Here is a 27,315-nt window from a genome sequence, read left to right as displayed (position 1 = left end):
AATAATAAAATTGCAAATTTAATATTCTCATTAATATTTGACAAATCAATAACGTTCCTATTACGGCTTTGCTATAATCGATAAAGAATTCGTATTATAAATCGTAAAAAAATAACAAATTTTGCATAAAGATATACGACAGTATTTGCCTATCATTCTGCTTATAGATACATAATAATGAGTTAATACCCGTATAAAAAAGTAAAACGAAGTTTTGGTGACGTGTGCTGACGTGTACCTATCGTGTACTCATTAAAGTTATCGCGTATAGTCGCGAATGAAATATCGTCTTGTCAGTGGCTCTCAATTTATTAAATCATTGTAGTGAGGGTGTGTTTGAACTTTAAAAACATCTAAATTTCATAGACACAAAAATTCTAAAGTAAAAGAGTTTCCACAACTCCAAAGAAAAATATGACTTGGCGATCAAATAGTTAAGAATTGAGAAGTTTAAAAGTTAAAAGATCGAACAAAACGCATCCAAAACTTTATATTTTAAAAACTTACATTTTCATCTTAAACTTTGGAAATAAAAAATTTCATAAGTTTAAAAAAATAGAAACTCTAAAGGATTATTTAGAAATTTAAGTGCCCAACTGTTTTAATTTCCAAAAATCAAAATCGCAAAACAAAATTAATGCAAAAATTCGCGAAGATCTGCATGACTCTTACATAATTTCAATAACGTAAAGTCACGTAGCGTTTATAAAAGATTTCGCCGTCGTAAATGTCTCTGAAACGTCTCCCGCAGTAATAAATTCGTCCGCAGAAAATGAAAATACTCCCGTCACACGTGGCTATCGGAGCAGTTTACTGTATTATGGTCGTAGAGAGGATCGTTCCACACAAGCCATAGACATACATCCTATCCATAAGATATATTCAATAGCTCACTCGAGATCGCAACATTTGATTCTTTTATTGGAACTTTTACATTATGAAGAGCGGCAACGTTACCTCTATTGGAAAAATAACCGAGATTAACTTTATTTAGAGAACTGCGAAAACCTGAAATCACCATTTTATAACTCCAACTTCCCTTCGACTAATCAAGAATTCAATCAATTCTCGTTAAGATAGTATATAGATATGACACATTAAGAAGAGTCTTCTAAAGGTGATCAAATAAAAAACGCAACTTGAATATAATAGGTCGTTTAAAATTAAAAAAAGAAGTTGATGCTTCATATTTGAAAATCACACTTATAAAATGATAAAAAATCGTATGCGCGTTTTCGCGTGCAAATTATTATTGATAGCAGTTCGCCGAAAACCAGCAGAATGCATCCAAACGCGTTAGACAGATGCAAAGTGATCCGTACATTAAACACCATTCCGAGTGCAATGTGACAAGCTGTTGATATTAGGGGACTTGTCGGCGGATATGTTTCAAAATCGCGGCCATTGGCACGGAAAATAAATTTCGGCGGCAGACAAGTTTCGTACTGTTTCGAGCTCTATTCATAGAAAGTATCCACTAATTGACCACGTGGCGCGAGATAGAGAAAGAAATACATATGTCAGTTGCGACAATTACTCATCGTACGCTGCGGAATCGCTGCGGTCCGACCACATATTCGCGGCGGATATATTCGGCGGTGACTGGTATATATGCCAGGAGAGATATAATATTACTTTAAATTATGCTTTGCGAGATATTATTTTAAATTAAATCGCATCACTTGCCGCGCTCAGGAAGATTTGCAGCAACAAAAGTTTTACACTATTCGTTTAAAGATTAAAAAAATGATTAATTTTTATTTACAATACGAATTTACGGTAGAGTGATCAATATTTATTTGTTATCAATCACTTCTCGTTTTCTTTTTTGTAATCATTACGCATTACAGAGACTTGCATATTCATAAGTCAGCGTTACACGTATGAATAGAAAATAACTAACTATTACAAAACAATGCATTGATGCACTTGTAACAAAGGACAGTGTTAATTCATAGTGAGTCTCGTTACGTAAAAGATTTTTTCTACTACGCGTTCGCGTTTCGCTGAAGTAGAACGACTTGTATCGTCTACTTAGTATTCAAATCATCACTATTAATGAAAAATGCATGCTTATTTAAACGCATACTACAGTATGTGCAATATCGTCCATTTTAAAAAATGCACTTTTGCGCATTTATGGGCGAGGAAATGCATACGCCCATCATAATATCAAATTACAATGTATTTACAGAAACAACAAATAATAATAGAAATAACGGTGAAATCATCAATAATTATCAAATATATACTCTGATTCGTTTCATTCTCTCAAATCACACTATGAAAATATAATATGATATACAATATAATACAATATATGTATAAATCAACGTTTATACATATAAAGTTTTAAAGTTTTACAACAGTAATATCAAAATATATATATAATTATTAACATAATTTTCATATATAATTATTTTGGTATTACTGCTATAAAACTTCAAAGCTTTCTCTGTTTAGAATTACAAAAAAAAAATACAATAGTAAATTAGTTGATCACATTTTTACGTGAGCTATAAATAAATATCTTAATGTCATAAAAATGACGTTAAAATTTAATATACTAGTTAATAATATGTAAATACTTTGCCTGCATGATATTCCGTCCATTACTTTGCGAATCCCTTGAATAGACTGTATAGTTATTGTGCGACTTTCTATTTAGGATTTATTTGTATTAATTATTAACATTTATTTATATTAATTTTTAATTTCTGAATGACGATAAATTTTATAAAGCAGATTATAGAGAAGATAAGAGAAAAAATCCATAAAATAAATTCAAATTTAGTCGATATATTGTACTATTTCGTTTGTTTTTTCCAAAATGTTCAATTTTAATAAATTGCAAACTACTCATATTTGTAACATAAATTTTTCAGAAATTAATCGACGTCATTCTTTTCTTATTTTTAATACCAGCACATCAAAATTAAGAAATTAAAAAAAAGTGTCAATTAGTTTGACTTCTGAATGATCCATTCTTGATGAATGATTCTTTATTAAATAATTTTTTATAGTCTTATATATACTAATATTACATGCTAATAATTTTGCTATGTTCTTTACTACACAATATTAAATAGAAAATCTTTTTATAAATCCTTACAAAAAGTTATTAAAAATAATCATATATAATCATTTATATACTTCTATAAAATATTCCGACAATTGTTTCAGAATGAGGAATAAATATCTTACTCTACTTGTGAAAGAAATACAAATGTCGCTCCATTTTATGTCGTCATGCACGCATCTGACAGGTGCGAAACGCGGCTCATTCTTTTCACAAGTTTGATATTATTTCGAATAACGTTATTGCACGAGAGCGAGATCAAGAACAAGAATGAGAGAGAGAGAGAGAGAAAGAGAAAGAGAGAGAGAGAGAGAGAGAGAGAGAGAGAAACCGACATAGAGAGAGAGGTTGAACGCTCGTGGCGTTTACGGTTTGCTGCTCCCGTCTCGTTCCTCTTCGCTGGCTAACCGTTATACAACATCCGCTCTGCCATAATGCTCTCCCGCTAAAGTCCTAAGTTCCATTGTTCATCGTTATACAATCATTCCCCGCGAGCAGTACGATGTTCAATGCGTCGACTGCGTTATAACATCGTAAATAGAAAACTGATCGATCGACCGACTGATCGATCGACCGACCAACCAACTGAACAAACGAGCAAGAACAACGAGGATCGTCCTGCGATGAGAACAACTCAATTTATTGATACTGCATAGAGAAATTACGCGTACATATATTTACACTCATTAATGCTGTCCGCGACATGGTCCGGGAATCTCCAGTGGTGCTCAATAGATAATAAACGGACCAGCTAAAGATATTAAAAATAAAATAATACATTAATATCCATGTAAATAATATAATTCACGAATTCTTTGATGGCTTATTTGATAAATATTTTAAAATCCTCGATTTTCAGAAACTATTAAATAAAACAATCTGCGAAAACGTATCGTAAAAATAAAATATTTTTTTTATTAATAATAAATTAAGAATATTATTATGCATTTTAATAAAAAAATATTAATATGTATCTATGTGTTAATAATATAAAGTTAATAAATAAATTTATATTTTGACACAAACACAATATACAAATACATGCAACAATACGTGTACATATTCCGATTCCTTATTACTTTTTGACAATAAATAAAATAAATTAAAAATATTATTTTTCCGATCATATTCGAGAATAAGACTGAAGATCTCTGTAGAACAACTGTAGACAAGTATTAGTGTTTTGCATGACTATACGAAGTTACTTATTCCGCGTTCACGCTCACGTAAGATGACTCTCGGTTTCATGTAATGCAATTCATTAATAGTAGACTTCGATAACAAAAACATATTTACATCGTATTTACGGTATAGTTCACGTATTAATGTCATTAATGAGCACTATCATAAAGTTGAATTGTGCCGATCGTTGTTTGTTTGCATATCATGAAATCCAGTGTGTTAACGACCAGTCGCATAAATTCAACCACCCATCTGTGGAGGAGCTTCTGAACAATCACGTATTCGAAAATTTGACCACCTCTCCCCCGAGCCCTCTCCTCTATATCTGATCGCGTTGCGCCATAATGAAGTGGTTACACGTCTGTCTGACTAATAAATCGTTAGTCAATGTTACCCCATTTTGTATACGATTGGGATTTACGGCCGGTTTGGTTATGCAGGCAATTAGATGATTGAATACAGGCAGTGCATTCTAACTCGCGGTGCTTTCAAACAGTATTGGTATGTCAAAACGTAATTTTACAATAATAGCGAGACCATCAATATTCATAAAAGTTGATCGATATTCAATGTACTATTATCATAACAATTAAATAATATATTAAAAAATATCACATTCTTCTCATATATATAAGTTACATGAATTCTAATTCCAAAAATTATCAATCCAAAGTATTAAAAATATTAACGTAATATTAAATTGAAATATCGAATGTTTAAATGTATTATAGAGAGAACGGTTTAATAATTTTACATACAATACAGTTTTTGATAATATTTCTATTATTATACATAAATTTTTCTTCCACATGCACTAATTTAATGCATTATTATTTCTAATAGAAAACAATATTAAACCATGCGAAAAGATAGGTAATAAAAAAGATTTTCGCGATTCAAATAAACGACGTATAAGTGTAGAAGAGTTTATATAATAGAAATGCAACTCTCTGACTTCGCATTTCGACGACGATCTTTGGGCACGCGCACATTTCCGCGGCGATCGAGTATCGATCGCATCGTCTCCTTGGGCAACCGCGATAGCAAATTTGTCTCATCGGCCGAGAAAGTCTTTCCTGTCGGCGAGCAAGAAGGTCAAGACGATTCGTTGCAGAACAATGAGATCTCTTGACGTTGACACCATGAAAATGAGAAAGCTTTCCGCAAAAAAGCGATCTCTCGGATTCGTTCTGCAGACTATCGATACGCGAATCTGCACAAATTCTTGCACGAAAGCGCTCACTAATTTACAGGTGAAAGTTAACAGAATGAAAATACATTTGCGATTGAATTATGTATTTGGAATAATTCCAAGCACATTGTGCTCGATCTATCACTGTGGAATTAGGCATAATTGCATTACAGATACATTCATATAAGATTAAAAGAGTCACGCTAATTTAAGGTAGTAAGATTGTGGAAAAAATTTACAAGAAATGAAAAAAAATTGAAGAGATTTTCATATATAAATATTTTATTCTGTATGCACTCTTATATTTTTATTAATTACTAAGTGACATTATTTCCACTTTTTTAACGTTCCAATTTTTCGTATTAAAGATTTGATTAGTTGAATAAATTAAAAGAGATTGAAATTATGTATCACCGTGCAATAATTGGAAGAAAGATATTTCAAGGAAAAAATCTAAATAGTATCGATCTTATTTTCCTTCATATCAAATGTTATCGTTATTCGTGATATCCTAATTAGCGACGATCAATATGTTATCAACTACATTGCTTAATTAAGTCGTTCAATTAGTAAATTGTTTGTGTATAGAGACTATATATATATTCGCGACATATAATAATTTCTCTAATTACATGTTCGGTAACAGAATTCAAGAAAGATAAGGCTACGATATTTCGTAGGTCGAGAAGAGATAAATCTCGAAGCGTGAATTCTCACGGCGAATTATCTGCGGAAACAACAGCGTTTCAGTCGCATGAACATCGTTGCAAGTGCAACTACACGCGAGAATTGCAACCGCTTTACAATGTAAAGGTATAATAATGCTGACTTATGTAATGACAGCGATTGCAGTAGAACCACGAGTTTTCTTGCGAAACGAGTGGTGCTCTCTCTAACGAGGGAAAGAAAAAAGCTGGCATGTTAGGTTATTGCACTCGATGAACTCAATTTCTGAAATATCTCTAGTACTGCCGAAATTATAATAATTGTAAATTACAAAGCTATCAGACTCGTGGAATTATATTTATATATTTATATAAATTCATATTCATTTATCACATTTAATAATGTGATCATGATAATGATCATGATAATGAATGAACATTACATGCGATTTTCAAATAAGGCAAAATTTAATAATTATTAAATTGAATACAAATAGCAATATAAATCGTGTATCAATTCAAACATAAATACGAGAAATAAATAAATAAATATATATATATATATATATATATATATATACACATATATATACATATATACGGTTTATCTTTTCCCTTATGTAAAATTCACTTGAAGAGAGAGAAGAACATATTCTCGAGCTAATAAAATTAATTTTTGTAATAGCTGGAGATAAAAGAATATTCAATTTCATTTTTAAAATACTCATATTTCACGACTTAAGTCTTATAATTCTCCGTATCATTACAAATGTATTATTAGTTCTATGTATTATTATTATTAATAATGTATTATTAACTTTACATATATTATGCCTTCATACATTATACCTTATGCATGAATACATTAATAAATTACATATCACGATTACTATAATATATGAGTATATTCTAATGAAACAAACACACATTGGCAAATATAATAAATTAATAAAAATGTAATAAAATAGCGGGACATTATTCAAATAGTAAAAACAATAGTTTTAATATTTGCGAATTTTTCATATGATTTAATGATAATTATCATATTCATGCGATGGTTCACCAAGTATAAATCGGCTTATTCATTTATTCATCTTATTATGCAATCCCCATTTATCACGTTTGCCACATTGTTACATTTATTTCGATCTAGCCTGTATTTTGCTCAAATTTTTCTCGAGCAAAAGTTAAACTAAAGATGCGCGTCTTCATCGGCGATTTCGTAAAGAGCAAGGCAATTGTCGCTTGGCGACCAACGCGATCATGAATCCCACTATTCCCTATATCGACTTCCTGGCAAATCGATTTAGCGCCAAGGTTCCCTATACCGCCAACATGGTCTAGCGAGCAAATCCTATCACCAGGAAGAGAAGAGCGGTCAAGAAAAGGGGATTATTCTACGACGTGCGACGACTTCCTCCCGATTTTCCTTCCACGTAACTGCCAAACATCCCGCTTCTGGCATTCGCTAGAGAAGTTTAAACATCGACGATGGGTACCGAAGCGGATGGACTTTTTATTTTCATTTCTCTCGAGCGCGATGATCGATCGGTTAAGTCGCGCACGCGGTAACAGCTGCTCGTAACGGTTCGAAGATTTTAGAATTTCCGAGAGCAAGCGTTAAGCACAGTGAATCGACTGTAACCGCAGCACTTTTTTTACAAGTGCAAGATGAATGAGGTAAAAAACGTTTCGGAATATCATATATACTACGTTTCTTACAAAACGTATAAATCGTAGATCAAGAACGAGAAATGATCTATAACTCGCGCTTCATAATGTTATGTAAATAAACTGTGCAATATGTAAATAAACTTTACACTTTACATATATGTGTGTGTGTGTGTGTGTGTGTGTGTGTGTGTGTGTGTAATTAAAATAAAATACATGAATTTTTTAGAGATTATAAATATTTCTAATATATGTATCAGAAATATGTATAATTTCTAAAAAAGCGAATTAATCAATATAAATTTTAAATTTGTTAAAAGAAAATAATAAATTATAAATATACAATTTTGTAAAATATTTTAATATTTATTTTAAATATTAAAGTATTTTACAAAATTATGTATATTTTAAATTAATTTCTTAAATCGATGGCTCTATAAGTTTCCAATATAAAACATCTAGAATTATCCCAACGTGTAACTTTCTCAGAACTATTATAATTTTCCAACACAGTATATTTTTAATTTTATGTTACTTGTAGTAATTTTCAATTTTAATGTAATTTTATACTTCTCTCTAACGCAGAGAAATTTCATGAGGAAATATTTTAATGTAAAATTATATATCTTCAGAAAAACTTTCAGAACAATAAGAAATACGTCAAGAAACGCGCGAAACATGTTACAAGAAGCGGAAGTCTCTTTAGCAATATATTTTTTTTGTAATTACATCTACTTTTTGTATCAGTTTCTCCTACAACAGTTGATCGAAAGATCGAGATCTACTTTCTAACTCCGATACATAGCAGCCGATACATACCAGCTTCCTGGTGCGAAAAATGCTCCAACGTGATTCGATCGTGGAATTATCGAGAATCGATAAACGAATCAGATGCAAAGGCAGTCATGTTTAAAGTTTTGCCACAGCTTTGGCAAATATATTGTGACACATAGAAGAAGTTTCCTGAAGAAGAGTTATGCAGATTATCTCAACACAGATTGATGCTGACACAAGCAGAAATCAACACATTCATAACAACAAAAGTTATTTTAAATTCGGTATAATAAAATAAAAAACATAAAATAAGAATTTTATTATATGTATATTTCTTTCAATGATTATTAAAAGAGGAAAATAGCATATTACTACAAAAAAAGCAATACATTTACTTTTTTATGTATCTTTAAAACATTATTAAGAGAAATAGTACGATTATAAATAATGTATTATAAATAAATAAATATATATATATATATATATACATTATTAATAATAAAGCTTTCAAGATACATAAAAAAGTAAAGAATCTATAAATTTATTAATATGCATTATTATTAATATGAATTTATTAGTCTATAAATCCAAAAAATGCTTGAATAATATTATATACATAATATTTTAAAGTTAATATTTTCTTTTTTCCTACGAATGTCAATTTCTCTCTTTTCTCCTTCCATAATATTTAATTTTTTCGATATATACAAACATATATTTTCTACAAAACATAACATATTTAATGTATCTTTTGAAAATCTCAATGATTCAAAATCAATAATAGTCCAGAATAATGAATAATCAGAATAATAAATGAGAAGAATCCTCATAAACTCCATTCTTGTCCACGTCCTGCTTATCACGCTTTTCTTTTCTGTGTACTACAAATCCGGCAATTCCTCCGTGTAACCGCATGCATTTATTTCGCTTTCGTCTCTGACCGACCGAGGTTTCGGTCCATCTGAATTCATTAGCATACAGCTTTGGGGATCCGAAGCCCAATTCCCCGTTCGTTAAATTCGTTTTTCGCGTGGAACAGACGGAAATAAGGGCGAGGACGAGAGCGAGAGAAACGGAAGGGCGCCTAACTCTTTATGCATGCACCTGCACACATCGATGAAGATTAACACATAATGCGAATTCTGCTGTTCACCGCTAAAAGGATAATGCCGTTGTATGTATACCCGAGCATGATCATCGTTTGACCAACGAATTCGAAATATCTTTGTAAATTTTTGCACACACCGCTGCGCTTTTACTGTATATCGATACAGTGGTGTCTACGCATGAATCTCGATGATTATGGCACGCATCGAGTTGTATTTACACGCAATTTATCCATGCGTATACAATTGAACATACTGAGAGAGATCTGCTACGATATCTCGAAAAAATCAAAATTTATAAGTTGACAGAATGAGAAACATTCGTGCACATTGTATATCTGCCAATAAACTAATTGTATTTTTGATATCATCATTCAAAGGATTTAGCAGAAATTATGATATATAAACGAAATGAACATAATTTCTCGTGTAAATGTAAGTCAAAATAAGAAAGTCTTGTATAAAAAAATTTCATTCTATACTTTGTTCTTTATTTTACTTGATTTACATTTGAATTAAGACTTTTATTTTACTTATATTCACGACTTCTGATATATTCTATGTATAATCGGATTCTTATACACAAACTCCATTTTATCGACATAGGATATATGTATATTAAATAATATATTAAAGTGAAATTTAATCGAAAAATAGAATTATTTGTAATATAATATTATATATATATATAATATAATATTTAATATAATATTATATATATATATATATATATATATATATAATTAATATATTAAAAAAAAAATATATTATTATTATCCTAGAATGCAGATCTTATTATGCTTTACAATAGAAATCTATTGAGATGCATAAAAAAATATATAATTTTTAAAAAAGATAATAAAAATATAAAAATGATTTTTTTCAGAATCAGCTTTTCGATTTAAGGTTACTAACGTGTATTTGGTCAATTCCTAACGTTTTAAACAAAATTTTATTATTCGAGGGCAATTAATGCTATCATTATGCCATATAAATGCAAATTATAATATTGTTTTGAAGTTATCGCGTTATTAGAGACATCGTCTCTCGCGGGACATCGACATTCGTATTAAAAGCCATAACCTGTGAATTTCATTCTCTTGATTAACGGGGAGAAGCATGAAAGCGTTTCCTCGTTATAATCACGAACTCGTCGCAATAAATTCGTCGTCATACAGAGAAACTGGTTAAATGAAATTTTCCGCGGCAAAACAATCGTGTGTCGAAATCATTCAAATAAATATTTACTTTTTGACATCATTTTTCTGTTTATCTTATTGTTTTATCAATGGCACAATTGTAATGATTTCGTAAAATCATGACACAATGATATTTTTCCATAATTTAGATAAAAATTTTTATTAAAAATTCATGAAAAACACCTATATATTAGTTTACATTAAAAATATACAATAAAAAATATAACAATAAAAATATAAAATTAATATAAAATAAAAATATAAAATTAATATATTAGAAATATTTTTAACTTTATTTAACTTTATCATTTTATAGCGCGAATAAAAAAAATATATTATTCACAGAATAATTAAATAAAATATAAGAGTATATTATTCATAATATAATTAAGAACGTTGCTTTTTATCAATATTATTTAATCTTAATATTGTTTTTTTAAATAGATATGTAACTGTACATTTAAAATAATATTAAAAATTATATATATAAAATTTCTAATCATATATATAATATTCATATATTATATATATATCTTTCTTTCAAAAGGTAACAATGACATTTCTGTTTTTGTTGGAAAGAGAATTATAGTAAAAAAATTCTTATTCTTTCTCTCACGTATTCCTATTTTATTGTCTTCCTGTCTCAAAAGGAATCCGATCAATCGATAAAGAATTTGTCGTTCAACTAGAAAAGCTAAGGTCGCTTTATTTGTTCTTATAGCGAAATATGATACATGCACACGCACTTTCGTATCAGTGATAGAGAGCACGATATCCATTTCTGTTTTTCATTTCCACATTACTTGGATTACATCGATCCAAACCTATATTGAAGTTCGTTTGAATATTGTATAAGTAATTTACAATTATTTTTGTATTTATCAAGTTATCTTTTATCTGTATTTTTCATCATTTTGAAAACGACTTTCTCTTAATAAAAGAAATTTATATAAATTCTCTAATTTTTAATTAGAAAAATATTAAAAATAAGTACATTTTTTCGAGAACTTTTCTTTGATATATAAAGATATATAAAGATATACAAAGATATTTTTAATATTAAAAATTAAAAATTTTTGATAGATAATAATTTCATCTCGCATTTTTGCGAAGAAAATGTCGATTATAAATTAATCAATAGATTCATAAGTGAAAAATATCTAGTTATATGAATAACTTAAGAGATATATAATGCATGAACGAAAAAGATTATTTTTTCTTTCTTAAATGAAACATACATTATATTTGCTATAGTAAGCTATTTACTAGAGTAAGCTATTATGAATAAATGATGCCGCAATGAAAAATAAAAGGAAATTTATCATTAAGAGCAAATACTTATCTATAATTAAGTCAACAAATTAATTAATATAATGATATGTAGTGATATAGAAACGTATTCCAACGAACGTTTTATTTTTAGATTCTACATAGACTGTCTTTAGCCACAAATTTCCAATTCTCCTAAATAAAGAAAATTTCATTTTCCTTAAAATTTTACAACTAAAATGTGACTTTCCCTATACTCCCACGAGTATCCACTCCATCGTAAACACATGAATCGATTGACCCTCCGCGGAAAAAACAGAAGGTAGAACCATCAGTTACTCTCCGTTGGGGTCGCTACCCAGTACGCTCTGCGACCTAAGTCAAATCATTCGCGCGTATATGTCGACACCCGCATACGACATATGCACGCATATCTACACGCGTGCGTGCACACATATACATTTTTAGCACCTATGAGGCGTAATCCACCTTCCATATGACGTGACATAACGCGGAGCGTGCTGGCGGGCCCTCCTCGGTGGCCCTCTCGCACAGTCGCGGAAAAATCAATAGCGAGCGTGGTGTGGTGCGGCATGGCGTGGCGTGGCGTGGCGGCGTCACTCTTTCAGGTGGCCGCTCGCCTTGTGCCTGTGCGTGGACGGAAGCCAACAGCTTGGCAGACGGACGTACACAGGTAAGCGGGCAGCCATCCGATCGAGCGCACACCAACGAAAACGAGTCACCTGCGGGGCACATACTCGGTCGTGGCAGGCGCGCGATCGAATTCCCGCCTTCCACCAGAAGACGTATATATGTATACACGCATATATGCATGCTAATGTGTACGTGTATACATGTATGTGTATATGTGTATGTGTATGCTGCGCAACGGTGGCATTGCGCACGGTGTTATCATTTATTGAAGCGGCGTTAGGACTGTATCTTTCCTCTCTCCTCCTCTTTTCGATCAAAATTTTAAGACTTTTACATTGATTTTTTTTCTAAATAAAACTTCAGAATTTTCTTCTAATTATAATAAATAATTCTGATTAATTTTGGTCATTGTTATACATAATTATTTATTTAAATATTCGATGGAAAGTATATAATTTGATACTTGTGTATATGTATAATATAATAAAAATAATTTCTTGTATGTAATTAGTGAATTTATTTATTAATAAATTATCAAAATTATATTTTAACTTCTATTTAAATTCTTAAAGAATTTTCAAGATATATATATATTAATATTTTTATTTATATTATATAAATCAATATATTACAGTATAAAATGTTTTAATCTAAGATCTTTCTTTAAGAATTGATTTTTTTAATAAGAGAAATGAGCAATAAGAAAAATCTTATTTTAGAAATATAAAAAATGTAAACATTTTTAATTTTTTTAGATCAAATTGTATAAATCATGAAGCATTAAATAAACATTTTCAACATACAAATTCAGAAAAATAACTCAAAAATTTAGCGCAACCATGTTTTTCAAGAGTCTTTCTTGCTACTTTCGTATCTGTATTTTTTCTTGAAAAGTTTTATAATATTTTTGATTGTGTACACCGTTATTATCAAGTACGCACAGTGTAATAACATGATGTAGAAACTTCATTACAGTAGTTTGAAAATTAATGTAGAACAAAGTTTTCGCGACTTGTATTATAACTCCGGTATAATACATATTTCTCTACAATTCTCGATGTGGTAGACATGTTTAACATTGTAAATTAAAGATATGTAATTAAAGATATGTAACGATTTGTTTTCATTTTACAAACAGTTGTGTCATACAACTGTTTCAACTCCAAACAGTTGCGTCATACCAGCTGCCACAAAGTCACGAGCAATCGCAAAAAATTGCGCAAGATTATATATAGTTACGGTTGATCGCCGAGAGAACAAAGGATACTGATGAATGCGAATATAATGAATAGTACAATTACATACATAATTGCTAACTTCACGCTCCTCTGTTTTGTAATTGATTTTGCAAAGTTGCTCGATTCTAAACCATGCATTAATTTCATTTAATTTCTGTATATCTAATCATTTGCCATATTTGATATTTTTGTTATAATAACATACTGAAATATTATCGAGTTATCACCACCATGAAATTACGCACATAGGCATTTTTTCCACTGATTTTCTATGAAACACATGGCTGTTTCTTTAATATAGTAACATATAATTCATTCTTCCTCATCGTGGAGTTTGATTAAAATCGTATTATGTTATCGAGAGAAATTATTTTAATCAACATCTAAATTTGATTTTCTACGAGTGTTTTTTTTTAACATTCTATCTATCATATGTATGTCTATAAATCTTTCCTCTTCTTTATCATTAGACCATTTCGAGCATGCATGTTGCATCGCGTTCGTATTATTAATGAGTGACATTCTACACGCGGCAGAGGTACGCGCGTGTCAGCAGCCTGCGCGAGCATCTAAATACGCGCTTGCGCGCGCTATGACGCGCGAGCGTCGGAACGAGCAAGGGAGACAGACACGATATATACAGACACGGCGCAGGGGATGGAGAACAAACCAATATGGCGATAACGCAAAAGTGCGAGGGAGAGAGGACGAAAGGAAGGAAGAGGGTGAGAATAGTGTGGCCTCTCGATGGAACGAAGGGAGGAAGGAGAGAAATATATAAAGTGATATCCGATATTCAAGGGTGGCCTTCGATAAAGCGAAAGTAGGAAAAGGGGGTGAGAAAGGGCTATCGATAGTCTCGCGAAAGAAACGCACGAAATACGAGACGGTTCGAAGTTACACGCTGCGAAAGGAGAGACGGAACGAGCGCGTCATACGAACGGGTGGATTCCACCCCTTTGCACACGGGTACAGTACGCCTTTAAAGAGCAATTCTTAGGACACTTACCTCATCTTCGCCGGTGGCCACCGTGTTAACGGAGTCCATGCTCTGCGATAGCGGCGCATCCATGATGCAGGCGAGTTTGCCGGACGGTCCGGGGTTGCCGGGGGCTGCGGTACGAGCGGGTGGCGGCGATGAGTCCACCGTGTCCCGTCTCGGTCGTTTTAAAGCGGGCGGCGTTATGGTTGTACCGGCGAAGACGACGGGCGCCTCCAGGACGTATCACTAGAAAATAACCTTCCCTTCGTGAAAAAACACGGGGGCCGCGGCCGCCTCCTCCTCCTCTTTCTCCTCTTTCTCCTCCACGCCTTCTCTCCTTCCCTGACCCGGTCTTTCTTCTCTCTCTCTCTCTCTTCTGGCCGGCTTCCCCCTTTCTTCCTCCTCTTTCTTCTCCCCTTCCGTCTGTCCCTTCCTCGCTTCTTCTACCTCTTCTTTTTCGCGTCTTTTCGCGGTGCCGACCTCGCTCACTTCTTCTTCCGCTTCCTGCTGCGGTTCTCCGATAGCGCCACCTCCGGCTACCCTACAACGACGTCGCCGCCGCCGTTGCACCTGTCACACGTTGCCGCTGCAAGGGAATCGTGGCAGCGTAAAGGCAAGAGAGAGAAAAAGAGAGAGGGGGAGAGAGAGCGAACCGAGCCGTAAATGTGTGTACGAAGCGTGGTGCACGAACGTGTGCGGTCTGTTGCGCGTTTATGCGCCTGCGAGCGTCATGTGTATACGTGTACGCCTGGCCTGCAGGTGTTGTTCCCACGCGTCTATTTTAGAGCAATCGATACACCAGCAGCGTGTCCGCCACGAAGGAGGAGCAGGGCAGCACCCGGTGAACGCGATCGGCCACGTCGGCGATGTTCCTCCTGTAAACCGGATGTTTCATCTATCGGTGAGCAGCGGTGGTAACCCATGCACCGGATGCAACGAGCGTGCGTCTGATGACGTTCCGGTTGACGAATTCTAAGGTTGCTCCGTGAACACGCTCGTGCACTTACACGCCACGACGAGGACGACGACGACGGCGACGATGACGACGACGACGACGAGGTTGCGCGAGGCGTACGACTTGCCACGCACCGGGTGGCTGGCACGCAGCAACGCTCCGGAAAACCAGTGACGCTTGATCGTAGCAGCGATCGGGTAAGGTTCGCAGACGACGGGTTCGTACTTGACGTGCTCGTATGTGTACTCCTCTCTCCCTCTCTCTCTCGTTGCGGCCTTCTGTCTCTCTATCACTTTATCGATGCGTTCCGTGCGATACGACCGCGAATCGTGGCGAATTTTATGCGCGAGCGCGAACGCGTGCGGCAGCGGCAATGACGATTTCTTCGACGAGAGCGCGAGAGCTCCGGAACGCGTAAGGACGTAATTCGAAGGGGGCGGTGTCTAAAATGAAAAACGCGCAATGTATACAATCGAAACGAGAATGAACACACCACCGGCCAAGTGTCAAGGCAAGTAAAGAGAGTGATAGTAATAATAATAAGAATTTTGTTACGTGAGCGCTGCGACACGACTGGTACGCAGGTTGCCGACAGACTGACGGAGCGTGAACGAGCGTGATGGCGGTGAGACGGGTGCGCGGGGTCGCCGCGCCGCGAGGGTGGAGTGGGGTGGCCCGCGGGCCACTGGGTCGGGGTAGGTGAGTGGGTGGATGACAGAGAGAGGAGGAAAGGGGGGCTTTGGATCGAGCGCCTGCGATGGGAACGAGGGGAAGAAGACAGGTCGCTCGCGATTCCGACGAGGGGACAGAGAAGCGAGAAGCGTGCGTCTGGAGGGGAATCGGTGGTTCCCTCTCCCGTTGCGACTCGCCGCCGGAAAAGGCGACGGAAAATGCACGGAGCTGCACTCGACGAAGGGATGATTGCCGTTGCGAGGGGAAACGTGCGAAGATAGGGGTGCGTCGAGGTTTTCGCACGTGCTTTTGGATCACCTTCGATACAGAGAAGAAATCGTTACTATACGAAGAATATCGAGAGGATCTCAAGAAAAACGAGAATACTCTTCGTCTGTATCCAGCGAAATTATGATATACAATAAACAATAAAAAAAGAATAATAATAAAGAAAAAGAATAAAGATGTATATCAACATATATGTCTATGTACACGTATATAAGTAACTTTTGATTATAATATATATATTTATTTAATATAATAATTCGATTTTCATTTAATTTTGAAATTAAATTTCTGCTTGTTGATATATATTCTTTGAATAAAAAATAAGAAGCTCTTGTGAGTAAAATTTGCAAATACATTCGCCAAACATTTTAATTATTAAGTATATATATATAAATTTTCTACTCTTTTACAAATATTATTTTTTAGATAAAAAAGAGGAACTTCCTATTTATCAATTTACTTTATTTTTATCTTTTTTTAAATAATATCTTTAATAATGTAAAATACATCATTATAGAAAAGCAGAGAGTTATTTACAAATTATATAAATCAGCATAACTTGAAATTAGAAATAAATAGCAGTTCTAAATATTATGGGCGTTTTATTTTACATTTGAAAGGAGAAGTAGGTTTCGTTAGAAGTATAGAATTATAACGACGAATGCTTTCGTCTGCGCTTGTTACGCACGGTATTATAATAACCGCAATTATTGAAGTTACTTTATTAAAATGAGTTGTAACAAAGAGGTCAAGAGAGAAGGCATGCCCTGGAGGAAAATCCCTTCGCCAAGCTTGTTACAAAAGACGACTGAAGGCGAAATAGCGTACAGAAAAGTCGTGTTTGCTATATAGACAAAAACAAATGCGAAATATGCAAAATGTGCATTGAAATAGAAAATATGTAAAATTTCTATCTATAATACGTAAAAAAAAATCTGTTCTAATAAAATTTATATATCTTAAATTGCTTACAAAGTTAAATAAAAATTGAACTATTTGTTTGTATGTTTATTCTGTCGAATTACAAACATAATATATTTCAAGATTAATTAAAATAATAACTGATGAATACAAATACATACATAATATTAAGAAATTTTTGATACACTTTCTTATATAAACTTTTTTTCTATACATCTGGACTCTTTTAAAAAGTCTACACTCTTTTATTTTACAAATTGTATTTAAGAAACGGATATTACACATAATAGTCTACATAAAGATGAACTTTATTTATAATATCGCGAAAGATTCTGACTCGTTCGCACGCAAAAGAACAATAAAGAACAAATTTGCATCGATGCTTCGAGGAGCAAATCGCGAGGTGCAACGATGCATCGAAAGTAACTGCGTACTTTCTTCCGAAGCGCATCGCGTTATGCACTCACAGCATGCATTCTCTCTTTCTCTCTAAAAGGAGAGAGAGAGAGAAAGAAAGGAGAGAGAGAGAGAGAGCAGATGGCATGGGAGGAAGAGCGGTGCAGAGCGCGTGCAGTTCCGTTCTACACGAGAAACTTCGTGACCACACGCTTTCCCCCGTAACTAACAGGTGGAAGCCGTTCAGAATGCGTAGCTTTCCTCGAGATTAGCAGGTGAAAAATGCCCACGGCTGTGTCGCAGATGATTCAGAAACAAACCCGTGGAAAAGAGGCAGAGAGGAAAGAGGGGAGAAACATAAAGAAAGGGGGCAGATGAACGATATGTGAGCTGCTTTTGTTCCAACTAGTTTTTAAATTATGGGATGGCACTAGAATCCTGTTGCGCGAGAGTGAACAACGCGTTCACGATGAGAGAAGAGAAAAAATACCGTTAGATTGGTCACAAAGCATTCTTTCTAATGAATTGCTTAAAAAAATAATAAAAATATGACACTTAGCAACAAGAAAAATCGCAATTAACTCAAAATAAATATTTAACATTTCTTAATTAACTAGCTTTTGAATTATGATATTTAATGAATTATTTCAATTTTACATTATAATAGAAATTTGAGTATATTGAAATAGTATTAAAGCATCCTTCTTATGTAATATAAGTCTTTTCTCGAAATATATAATCAATAATAATTTTTTTAATTTATTTAATTAAATTTATGTTAAAAATTAATCGATTAAAAAACTGTTACAAATATCTTAAAAGCTTTAATAATTTCTTTCAGCCAAATGTTATGTCTTTGCTCGTTCTTTTCACCCAACATATCTGATAGGATTAGATATGAAATAAAATAATAGATTTACCTGTTAACGATACCGTTTCTGACACAATTATTTAAAATTTGTATTTTCTATGCAAATCGACTCAATTTCTATAAAATATCGCGAAGGAATCATAAGAAAAATTTGTCGAATCGCGGATTATTATTATCAAACATGTAAAATGGTTGCGTGCTCTGCGTATTTAAATCGTACACCGTTGAACAGTAGCAAGTAAACTGTATTATTGATGGTTTATTGCTCGAATCGACCAACGAACGATGGTACCACGGAACACCAAGTAAATGCAATAAAGACTTCCGGTTGACAGGCGATAGAGGAAAGTACTAGTAGTTTAGAAGGAAAGTAAAAGAGAGTGAAAATTGTGTAAAAAGAGCAGCTGAGCCGAAAGGAGAGTGAAGTGAGTGAGCAGAAGATAAAAGGAAAACGAGGAAGTGAAGAAGAAAGAGGAGGTGACGGGAAAACAGAAAAATCAAGGAAAAAGTCAGAAGGCGGCTGTAGAGGTTAGAAATAACCTCAAAGGAAAAGCAGAGAAAGTAGGGAAGAGAAGCCGGCGAGGATAGTCGGTAGGTAACAAAAGAGATCAGGAAGAAAGGTCAGAAAGTTCGAAAGGAATGCAACAGATGGCGAAGGTGGGCAGACCGACGGGAAGCAAAAACAAACCGAAAGAAAAAACGTTGGAAAATTTCGGGATGAGCAGGGACTCAGAGGCGGATACAGAAAGGAAGATAGAAGGAATAATGAGAGCTTGCAAAGACGAAACGGTAACAGAAATGAAAGAACATTTAACGATGGTGATGGAGGAGATAAGGAAAGAAATGATGGAAGAGATAAAAAAACAAATGACGGAAGAAAGGAAAGAGAGAGCAGAAGAAAGAAAAAGAGAGAGAGAAGAATGGTCGAAAGAAAAAGGAATGCTGGAGAGAAGAATAGCAGAACTAGAATGGATTAATGAGAGAAAGGAAAGGAACGAGAGGAAAAATAATATAGTGATCAGAGGAGTAAGTTGGAAGACAGAAAATCTGGAACAAGAGATAACGGAATACATCAAAGAAAACATAGAAGTAAACGTAGAGATAAAAAGAGCGAACAAAATTGAAGTGAGAGGGAGCAAGGAGATAATAATTGCTGAAATAAACAAATGGGAACAAAAGAACAACGTGATGAAGAAAAAGAATAAATTGAAAAAAGGAATAATAATAGATAACGACCTAACTAGGAAAGAAAGAGAGATACAGCGAAGACTGAGAGAATTAGCAAGAGAAGAAAGAGAAAAAGGCGACGGAAGAGTAAAAGTAGGATACAAGAAAATATATATGAGAGGAAAATGGTACAGCTGGAATGAAAAAAAAGAACAATTGAAAGAAAGAGGAGGAGGCAAAGAGTGAAGGCGCGATGGACAAGGAAAAGAGAGAGGAGAAGAAGAGGAAAGAGGCCTAAAAATCTGCTTCTGGAACACAGCTGGAGTAATAAACAAATGCGAAGAGACATGGAAATACTTAGAAGAATTTGATATAATAGGCTTAACTGAAACATGGCTGGAAGAATACACATGGAACAAAATCAGAAACAGATTGCCAAACAAATTCGAATGGTTCTGTATTCCAGCAACCAAAGAAAATAAGAGAGGCAGAGCCAAAGGAGGGATAATGACGGCAATATGCAAGGAACTGAAAGGAGTAAAGGTAAAAGAAATTAATAAGGAGGCAATGGAGATAAGTCTAACGCATAATAGAAACAAATGGAGAATTGTAACACTTTATAGCAGAAATATCGAAGAAATTCTAGAAGCAATAATGGAGGAAATACAGGAGGAAAAGGAGAACCATCTCATGCTGGGAGGAGATTTCAACGCGAGAACGGGAGAAGAAGGAGGACCGGTAGGATCAGGAGAGGAGGAAGAAGAAGAGAGAAGAAGATCAAAGGACAAGGAGATAAATAAAGAAGGAAGAATATTGATAAACAAATGCAGGAAAAGAGGCTGGATGATTCTTAATGGCAGTTATGGAAAAGAGGGAGAATGGACGTATATCGGGGAACAAGGAGCGTCAATCATAGACTACGTAATAACAAATGACAAAGCTATAGAAGAGGTTAAAATGGTAGGAGAAGGAAACAGGACTGAATCGGACCACATGCCAATAGAGGTGGAATTGACGGGGATGGAAAGGAAAAGAGGAAAGAAAAGTGACATGATAATAAAAGAGAAAAGCGTTTGGACGGAAGAAGGAGTGATGCAATATCACGAAAAATGCGAAGGATGGCAATGCACACAAGAAGAGAATGGGCGGATATGGAAAGAATTAGAAGGGAAAGTAAATAATTCGATTACGAAAATCAAGAAGAAGATAATACCATGGAAGTTCGGAAAAAGAGAATGGCACAGCAAGGAATGGAAGATGAAGAAAAGGGAGCTAAGAAAGACACTTAGGAAAGTGAAAAGAGACAAGATAGACAGAGAAGAGTATATTAAAAGAAGAAAGGAATATAAAATATGGTGTAAGGAAGAAAAGGAGAAACATGAGAAAGAGGAAGAAGAAAGAATAAGATTAATCAAAACAGAGGCAGAAGCATGGAGATATATAAACAGATACAGAAAGAAGAGAGAAGGAGTAGATGAAGAAATAAGTACGGAGGATTGGAGACTACATTTCATGGAATTACTAGGAGGAACGGAGGAGAGGTGGACAATAGAAGAGAAGGAAGAAGAAAAAGTACAAGAAGAAAGGGAGGAATGTTACAAAGAAGAAGAAGAAGAAGAAATAACTAGAGAAGAAATGATAGAACAATTAAAGAAGCTGAAAAAAGGGAAAGCACCGGGAGAAAATGGAATAGAGAACGAAGCATGGAGGTTAATGCCGAAAGAAGTAGGGGAAGTATTGTTTAAATTGTTGAACAAAATCTGGAAGGAAGGAGGAATACCGGAGGAGTGGACCAAAGGGATAATAAGCCCAATATACAAGAAAGGAGACAGGAAGGAGGCGAAGAACTATAGGGGAATAACACTAATGGATACGGCATATAAAATATATGCTAGCATACTGAACGGAAAGATGAAGAAGGTGGCGGAGGAAAGGATGGAGGAGGGACAATTCGGTTTCAGGACAGGAAGAGGGACAACAGATGCAATCTTCACACTGAACTACATAGTCAACAGAGAATTATCAAAGAATAAAGGTAAGATCTTTGCCTTCTTTGCAGACCTCAAAGCAGCATTCGACAGAGTGGACAGAGCAAAACTAGGAGAGATGCTGAGGGAGGCAAGGATCGGAGAGAGACTGAGAAGGAGAATTATGGAAACATACAAAGAGACAAAGAATATAGTAAAGGTTGGAAATAGAAAGTCCAAAGAATTCTGGACGAAATGCGGAGTCAGACAAGGATGCCCCATGAGTCCAACATTATTTAATATATACATAATGGATCTGGAAAGAGAAATGAAAAAGGAGCAAACGGGAGGCGTAGTGATAGGAAAAGAGAAACTATGGTCGATAACATATGCAGACGATATTGTGTTGATGGCGAGAAGCGAAGTAGAACTTAAAGGGATGATGAAAAGATTTAAAAGATACATTGACAAGAAAGGATTAACCTTAAGCGCAGGGAAATCAAAGGTAATGGTATTCGAGAAAGGAAGAGGACGCACAAAGAGAAGAGAATGGAAATGGGTAGAAGAAGAAATAGAAGAGGTAAAAGAAATGAACTACCTAGGTTACATTATGCAAAAGAACGGCGGAGCGGAGAAACATATAGTAGAAAGAAAGAATGAGAAGAGCGATGGTGGCGATGAAGCAGACCTGGAGCATAAGAGAAAGGATATTCGCGGACGACTACGAAAGAAGAATAAAGATGTTTAATGCGTTAGTAGGAAGCGTAGCTCTATACGGGGCAGAGATATGGGGATGGGGAAACGAAGAAAGGATGGAGAAAATAAAGAGGAAATATATAAAATGGATACTGAAACTAGACAGGAGGACACCAAACTACATACTGGAAGAAGAAACAAAAATGAAGGAACTGAGAACGGAGGCCATAAAAAGAGCAATAAAATATGAAGAAAAGGCAAGGCAATCGGAGAAGAAGATAATAATAGAATGTATGAAAGAAATAGAGAAAAGGAGAGAAAGTGGAGAAGAAAGTAAATGGGAAAAGAAAAGGAGAAGGATACTAGAGGAGGCAGACATGGGTAAAGAAGAACTGAAAAAGAAGAGAGAAGAAGGGGAGACAGAGATATCCGAAAAGATAATGGAAAGAATTGAAGAACGACAAAAAGAAGAGAGGAAGAGGAAAACAGAGGATTCAAGATATAACGATATATATAAAAAGATAAAGACAGAAGGAGTACCGAATTATCTGAAAGGAAAAAAGAGTAAGAAAGATAGGAGCAGAATTGCAAGATATAGATGTGGTAGCGAAGTGAGAGGAGGATACTACTGGAAGGAGGAGACAGAAAGAGAATGCAGGATATGTGGAAAAGGAGAAGAAAGCCTAAAGCATGTACTAAAGGAATGCGAAGCAACAAAAGACGAAATATCAATGGAAGAATTCTTGAGCGAGGAGGGAAACGGATTGAATATAATGAGAAAAATAGACAAGATACGAGAAGAGAAGAGGACGGAGAAGGCGGATAAAACCATCGCAAGTCAAGGAAACCCGAGGTGCAACGAAAGATAGAGACAAGAAGTAATAATGACTAAGAACAACAACAAAATAGGAAGCCAAAGATGCCAAAGAAACCAAAGATACCATAGATACCAAAGATAATAAAGATAGAACACAAAGAATTACTAAACTACAAAGGGAGATCTAAGAGTTTTTACACACTCCATATAACATATAATACATAACATTTAACATTTTACTCATTTAGATTAGACTAGATTAGATTAGATAGGAGCTAAGACAGATAATGTTTTCTTATTCGCAACGTTATTTTCATTATATTTTTATTTTATTTTTGATTTTGATTTTGATTTTATTTTGATTTTACTTTTATTTTACTCTTATCAGCAGTTACAATTTAATTTAATCCAATTTTATCTTATCTTATTTTATTTTATTTTATAATATCTCATATTACTTTCCCCGCCTGTTACGCTAAAGTTTAGATTTTAGATTTTAGATTTTAGATTTTAGATTTAGATTTTATTTTATTTTATTCCATTCAAGTACTGTATAACTTACACCTTACACTCTATACACTTTATATATTGTACTTTATTCTATTTCTATTTCTATTCTATTTTAATTTTATATATTATATCACATTTTATATTTTATACGTTAATGAATACAAAACATGTAAAGCTCTGTAAGACTGGAAGTCCATCCAAAGCCGTAAGGCATGGATTAAGAACAATAAATAATAATAAATATTAAGTGCAATAAATATTAGATTATTAGAGAAATATAATTTCAATATAGATTCTGAAAATTTAGCGACGTAAAATCTGACTAATGACTAATCAAATGCAGTTTTATCAAATGAGAATAATGCTATGTATATAACTATACTATTTTTAACACAATATTTACCCCTTATTTACCGCATAATAGAAAAGAGAAAAGAAAAATCGCTACTTTTATAATACAATGTGATGGAAACGCTTAATTTTTAATAGATTCTATATACATGCTTTTTTAAAGACTTTTATCTGTGAATAATTATAATATGTATAAGGAGTGCCAAATAAAAATAATATAGTTATATATTATAAAATTATATCTATTAAAAAATTATACCTATTAATTTTATTATTATATTATCCACAAATTTCAATTATAATAAATCAAGAAAAAAATAAAAAAAAGTTAAAAAATTTTATTTCATAAATTTACATTTACAACTTTTATGCAAAGTTAATAAATTTCAAATGCACTTCAGATTGTTAAAAATTCTTTCAAATATTTGGAAAACAGTGTAAAACTAATAAAATATATAAAATAAATATAATATAATATAATATAATAGATTGTATATATATATACATATATATATATATATATATATATATATATATATATATATATATATACAATATATATATACATAAACTGAAAATCATATTTCGATCTTTTATATAATTATTATTATATATATTTTATTATATATATATTATTATATATATTTTATTTCACTACTATTTGCATAACCAAAGCTAATTTGCGCTACATATCCTGTTCTATTCCCGTTCAATCCTACTACTTACTTTTATTGAATTTTTACAAAGGAATACGAATGAGAAGACGTAGAGGTCACGTATTATTTTAAACGCAACATGAGTACTATTTAAAATAGAAACATTATATTTAATATTGATTCATATACGGAAATTATATCGGGCCGTCAAGGGTTAATGTAGCGACCCGCGAGACTTCCGATTAAGCGTTTCTAGAACGTATTTCGATAGCCTCATAGGAGTTGCTTGCATCCTCGTCCACGAGAGTTACTTGGATGCAAACTGACTGCTTGAGTTAGTCCGACTCCAACATCCAGTGAATATTTCATAAGGAGAGACTGGTCGATTTCTATGTTTGTGGCCACGTTGCCGCGAAAATCGTTAGTCGATGTATATAAATAATAGTAGCGCGTGATATTTAAGATATATGCAAGTATATTAATTAATTCAGTATGAATAAAGAATATCGATTTTTTTAAATACTATACTTCTTTTAAATTTTACATTTTTATAAAAATTACACATGCAAATACACGTTTTCAATAATTAGCATAGTTGTTATTATGAAGAAAATTTAAAAAAAAATATATATATATTTTGAAATTTTTATTTTAATTTAATAGCTAAGTTATTAATATGTTTCAAAGTCGCAACAAATAATGACTTTTTAGAATATGTTTTTAAATTATTGCTCATATAGAATTCATATATAATCATATATATATATATATATATATATATATATATATATATATATATGATTATATATATATGAATAAAATTTACTAAATATAATATTTTCTTTCTTAAAATATCTTAAAATCTTTAGTTTTAATTTTAATGATGAATTCTATATAATCAATAATTTAAAAACATATTCTAAAAAATCATTATTTGTTACGACTTTAAAACATATTAATAACTTAGCTATTAAATTAAAATACAAAATTTCAAAATATATATTTATCTATATATACAGGGTGACCCATTTTAACTTAGGCAGCCAAATAACTCGAAAAATAAGCAAGATAGAGAAAAATGTTTTAGACAAAAGTTGTATGGTTTCGAGGGGGCCATAAGATGGTATCATTGGTTTGACCTTGAAGAGTCATTTGAAGGTCACGTGAAGGTCACTTCAATTTTTTTAAATGGAATACCCTATATATTTTTGTACATTCTTGTAGCTCATCTCGAGAGCTTTCCAAAACACTATAATTAAGTACATTTTCGTTAAGTACTTTTTGAGTTATGAGGCTTGAAATAATTTCTTAATTTTACATAAACCGTAAAATATCTTGTAAAATATTCATTTTTCGATTATCTTACCTTAATACTTTTATGTACAAAATAATGAGAGGAATCAATTGGTGTAAAGAAAACACATAGTTGTTTCGAAGAAAAAATATGTAATTTGCAATTAACAATTCCATATTTTTTCTTCGAAACAACTATGTGTTTTCTTTACACCAATTGATTCCTCTCATTATTTTGTACATAAAACTATTAAGGTAAGGTAATCGAAAAATGAATATTTTACAAGATATTTTACGGTTTATGTAAAATTAAGAAATTATTTCAAGCCTCATAACTCAAAAAGTACTTAACGAAAATGTACTTAATTATAGTGTTTTGGAAAGCTCTCGAGATGAGCTACAAGAATGTACAAAAATATATAGGATGTTCCATTTAAAAAAATTGAAGTGACCTTCACGTGACCTTCAAATGACTCTTCAAGGTCAAACCAATGATACCATCTTATGGCCCCCTCGAAACCATACAACTTTTGTCTAAAACATTTTTCTCTATCTTGCTTATTTTTCGAGTTATTTGGCTGCCTAAGTTAAAATGGGTCACCCTGTATATATATATATTTTTTTTTTTTTTTCATAATAACTATACTAATTATTAAAAGCTGCATATATAATTTTTATAAAAAGGCAAAACTTAAAAGAAGTATAGTATTTTAAAAAAGTGATATACTTTTTATTCATTGAATT

At 33.1% G+C, this 27,315-nt stretch overlaps 2 protein-coding genes across 5 annotated transcripts in view; one reads left to right on the top strand and one right to left on the bottom strand.

Annotated features, from left to right (window-relative positions):
- LOC145971207 (protein couch potato) overlaps nucleotides 1-16,604 on the bottom strand; it is a 93,993-nt gene extending 77,389 nt beyond the window's left edge. Inside the window, exon 1 of one of the 4 annotated variants that reach the window (XM_083098618.1) lies at nucleotides 15,039-16,604. In XM_083098618.1, coding sequence (XP_082954744.1) covers nucleotides 15,039-15,101 — 63 coding nt within the window. In that variant the 5' untranslated portion in view covers nucleotides 15,102-16,604. The remainder of the gene's footprint in view (nucleotides 1-15,038) is intronic. The other 3 variants (XM_083098617.1, XM_083098619.1, XM_083098620.1) reach the window with 3 other exon arrangements.
- Nucleotides 16,605-20,676: 4,072 nt separating this feature from the next.
- On the top strand, nucleotides 20,677-23,223 carry LOC145969990 (uncharacterized). Its single transcript, XM_083096326.1, has one exon. It carries the CDS (start codon nucleotides 20,789-20,791, stop codon nucleotides 22,994-22,996), a length of 2,208 nt encoding a protein of 735 aa, XP_082952452.1. The 5' UTR covers nucleotides 20,677-20,788; the 3' UTR covers nucleotides 22,997-23,223.
- The last annotated feature ends 4,092 nt before the right edge of the window (nucleotides 23,224-27,315 follow it).

This window comes from Camponotus vicinus, unplaced genomic scaffold (assembly GCF_025532165.1).
Source record: "Camponotus vicinus isolate PSW18456_S1 unplaced genomic scaffold, iyCamVici1.0 SCAF_4, whole genome shotgun sequence".
Classification (NCBI taxonomy): domain Eukaryota; kingdom Metazoa; phylum Arthropoda; class Insecta; order Hymenoptera; family Formicidae; genus Camponotus; species Camponotus vicinus.
The sequence above is the reverse complement of the archived record's forward strand: the minus strand, read 5'-3'. Positions and strand labels throughout refer to the sequence as shown.